The sequence below is a fragment of the Trifolium pratense genome, linkage group LG1 (assembly GCF_020283565.1).
Source record: "Trifolium pratense cultivar HEN17-A07 linkage group LG1, ARS_RC_1.1, whole genome shotgun sequence".
In the NCBI taxonomy this organism is placed as follows: Eukaryota; Viridiplantae; Streptophyta; class Magnoliopsida; order Fabales; family Fabaceae; genus Trifolium; species Trifolium pratense.
This window is the reverse complement of record NC_060059.1, coordinates 46068476-46072012: the sequence shown is the minus strand read 5'-3', so window position 1 is coordinate 46072012 and position 3537 is coordinate 46068476. Positions and strand designations below refer to the sequence as shown.

Here is a 3537-nt window from a genome sequence, read left to right as displayed (position 1 = left end):
TTCGAAAGTGGCGAGAGGTTTTTTCAAAATTGAGATAATTTTCAAATGGGTCTGCTTAATAGTTAATGTCGTTCAAATACATTTATAATTAAATTGAGAGTTAATGTATTGAACCTTTTATCAAAAGTGTTATGTAACTGAAACCATTTAACAAAAAAAAATTAAATTTCGAAAGTGACGAAAGGTTTTTTAAAATTAAATTGAGATAATTTTCAAATGAGTTTATAATTAAGTTGAGAAAGATTAAAATGTAACTGAAACCATTTATCAATAGTAATGGTTTCAGTGTATAACTTACTGAAACCATTAGTCTTGTTAAATGGTTTCAGTTTTGTTAACCCATCAATATTGATTATAAGGGTAAAATAGATTTTTAAAATCCTTAATATTGGCAGATTATAAGTGAATGTAGTATAACATTATTATTGTTAAATGACTTTGAATAAAAATTGTACACTGAAATCATTACTCTTGTAAAATGGTTTCAACATGTTATACACTGAAACCATTAGTCTTGTTAAATGGTTTCAGTGTTGTGAACCCAAAATAATTCAAAATACCCTAAATAAAATTATGAGAAAATTGTATTAATACCTGATATTAAATGTCTATGATAAATATTGTATATAAACATAAAATACTATGATAAGGGATTAGTCTAAATATTGTACATTTGGTCCTGCGGCTGCAGAATTGTCTATGATAAGCTTTGTTACATGCTTACATGTTTAAAAAGACTCTAAATTTGTAGAAATCATGATTATATCATGGCACTATGCTTACAGTGGAATGAAATGAAGCATTATATGCTCCTTGAACATTGCCAAGGTATTAAGAATTGGCACTATGCTTATATTTTTGTCAACGATAACTCATGACAAACTCTACTTGCACTCAATATGCTAATCCTTTCAAACTTCAACTCTTTTAATTACATTCTTCATTATGACTTGAGCTTTGCTTGCCAATTGACCACCACCACATTGCCAACATAAAACTGTTGACTAGTTATTGAACAGCAGAAACTGAAGTAGTACTAGCTAGAGTAGAACTTGAACCATTCTCTGAAATCAAAATAGTATTAATCTCAATCAATTTAGTTCAAAAGTAGTTGCTTGCAAATTACAATGAATAACACATTAGTAACATACCTGTATTTTAGGAAGAAGGATTTTCACACATTAGTAACCAAGGCCAAGGTTACAAAATATATAGTATATAGGAAGAAGGATTTTGTCACAACAGTAACATCATATGTACCTGTATTTTAAAACAACTGGCCAATATAAAACACCAAAAAACCTACAAGGAACCAAAGCCAAAGAACCATCAAGACAAAACAAGTAATTGCTTAATATAATAAACTAAAGAAGCATTATGCAGAGTATGCAAAATGAAGTTCACAGAGATTATGTACATCCACCCTTATCTACAAGTCATTCTCATATCCAGTCATCAAAATGATATTCACAATTTTAGAATAAATCAACATTACTAAATTAATATGGTGGCTACTGATATATGATTAAGAAAAAAAAAAATTCTAAAGGAAACAACTCCTTTAAACTATGAAAAAAATAGCAATGAAATCAATATAAAACAAGGGTTAATAACATTTTTTGTCAGATTTGCCACCGTGCGTGTTCTTAAGTCAGGCGGCAATTCTAACCGACCTAAAAAGTGTCTATAAAGTGTTTTTCCACTACTGTAATTTTGTTGAACCTCAATAACTTTAGCAATTCCTACTCATATGTTGCTCTAGCATCACAAAGTCCTTGGCAATAAAAGATAGTAGCATAGAACATAATGAAACTTCTAGTGCAAGCTAAACATAGAAATCTATAGCAAGATATCTCTACTCACAACTATCGTCCCCAGCTTCATTGATGGTAGACTCATCCTTGGCTCTTAACTCCTTGTTGCTTCCGTCTTTATCCTTAACTGAAGGTCCTGATTCAAACTTTTCTTTTGTATCTTTAGGAGTCTCGTCTTCATTCTGATCCCAAATTTTCTCTCCAACTGCTTCACTATCTGGTCCCGTCAGACCCATTTCAGACTCAAGCTCCTCATTCTCACCATCACAGTCTTTATTTTCACTAGACTCCTCACTGAGGCTTACTGCATCAGCCTGAAAATCCTGATCCATCTCAATGCCTTCTTTATTGCTACTTGGCACTTCGTTGGAGTCCTCTTGCTTTTCCTTTTGCTGCAGCATTGACAAAAGAACGATGATACATGGCTTAAGAATCCATATTTGATAGGCAAAACTTACCAAATAATACAAAACAGAAGGCCCAAAACTAACCTGTTCACGTGTTCCCAGCAGCTGATCTTCATCAGTGATCTGATCACTGACATCATTTAATCCAACACTTTCCCCCATGTCAGTCCCAGTTGCATCTTCAGATGCATTGACGGTTCCATCTTCCTCATTGTTTTCTGCTGATGTTCCAAAACCTTTTGAAAATAAAGAAACTAGAACATTTGCAATCACATGAGTTGTTACTGCTACCTGCAAATCGATATACAGAATTAGATTATCCAACTCAAACAACAGTAAGTTACTAAAAAAGTTACATAATATGCCAATTACATAACATATTCATGATATCGGAGAGAGGTAAGTGAGTATTAAGCTTACTGATCTGTGCATAGCTAAGAAATTTTTCAAGAGCTCTTTGCCTTAACACTATATACTATATATCAACATCAATCAACAATTACTACTACTACATTTATGGATTAACCTAAAGTAGTAAAATATTATATCACACATCAATAGATTCAACCTCTTCCTCCTCAAGAGTAGCGTGTATTTGTGAAGTTGCAAAACGCATACTTTTATGCTAATTTTGGTACTAAATTGAACCTAATTAATCTTCAAGCTCGTGGAACATAACAATTTAGCTTCAATAATGCTTCAATTTAGCTTCAAGCTATAAGAGATTGAATCAAAATATTAAAAGATGGAATCAATACCTAAAAACAACAAATAAGAGTTGTCGTCGGCGTCGGAGCGAGCTACGTCGGCGACGAGATACGACGGCGTTGGAACGAGCTACGTCGGCATCAGATAGCGGCGTCGGAGCGAACCGTTTGTGAATCCATCGAGCTGAGAGAGAGCGACGTTGGAGTGAGAGAGAGCGGCGTTGGAGCTGAGAGAGAGTTCAATCTGAGATGGGGAGATTATAACACGTGTTATTTGATCTAATGGTGGACATTCACTTATGCACCATCCATAAGTTTGGACTTATGGATATTAACTTTTGCCGATTACACACTGTAATAGATTTTAATCGTTGTTTTCAAAAGAACAACATATAACCAAAATGGATTTCTATTAATTGACAAAAAAAAAAAACCTAAAAAAAGGGAAATTGTATCAGAGTTATGCATTCTTTCACCCACAAAGTTACAATAATCCTTTTATCTTACAAAAAAAAAGCTACAATCATCCCAACTCCATTGTTAGAACCAAATCTTAGGAGGAACAAACAGAAAAAGTCGAGAAACAAAGAGTAAGAGAAGATAGAGAGA

The 3537-nt window shown here is 33.2% G+C and overlaps 1 protein-coding gene across 3 annotated transcripts; it reads right to left on the bottom strand.

The window, feature by feature from the left end:
* Positions 1 to 562: 562 nt before the first annotated feature.
* Positions 563 to 2941, bottom strand: LOC123885088 (midasin-like). Of its 3 annotated transcripts, none has more exons than XR_006801073.1 (5): positions 2642 to 2941; positions 2306 to 2512; positions 1864 to 2206; positions 1152 to 1302; positions 563 to 1064 (listed from the first exon to the last, which is right to left on the bottom strand). XR_006801073.1 is itself a non-coding variant. In XM_045934326.1 (5 exons), exons 1-4 carry the CDS (start codon positions 2651 to 2653, stop codon positions 1268 to 1270), a joined length of 597 nt encoding a protein of 198 aa, XP_045790282.1. In that variant the 5' UTR covers positions 2654 to 2941; the 3' UTR covers positions 563 to 1064; positions 1261 to 1267. The 3 variants fall into 3 exon arrangements, 2 of the variants coding, with proteins under 2 accessions (XP_045790282.1, XP_045790274.1); XM_045934326.1 differs by having other exon boundaries at positions 1261 to 1302; XM_045934318.1 differs by having other exon boundaries at positions 1152 to 1260; positions 2642 to 2937.
* Between the last annotated feature and the right edge of the window lie 596 nt (positions 2942 to 3537).

Bases quoted from the DNA above. Each gene is read 5' to 3' on its own strand.
- LOC123885088 (XM_045934318.1), bottom strand. The intron at 2,207-2,305 runs GTTAGTTTTGGG...TCAATGCTGCAG, and splicing joins TGCTGGGAACACGTGAACAG to CAAAAGGAAAAGCAAGAGGA. The intron at 1,261-1,863 runs GTGAGTAGAGAT...TTTAAAATACAG, and splicing joins TGAAGCTGGGGACGATAGTT to GTACATATGATGTTACTGTT.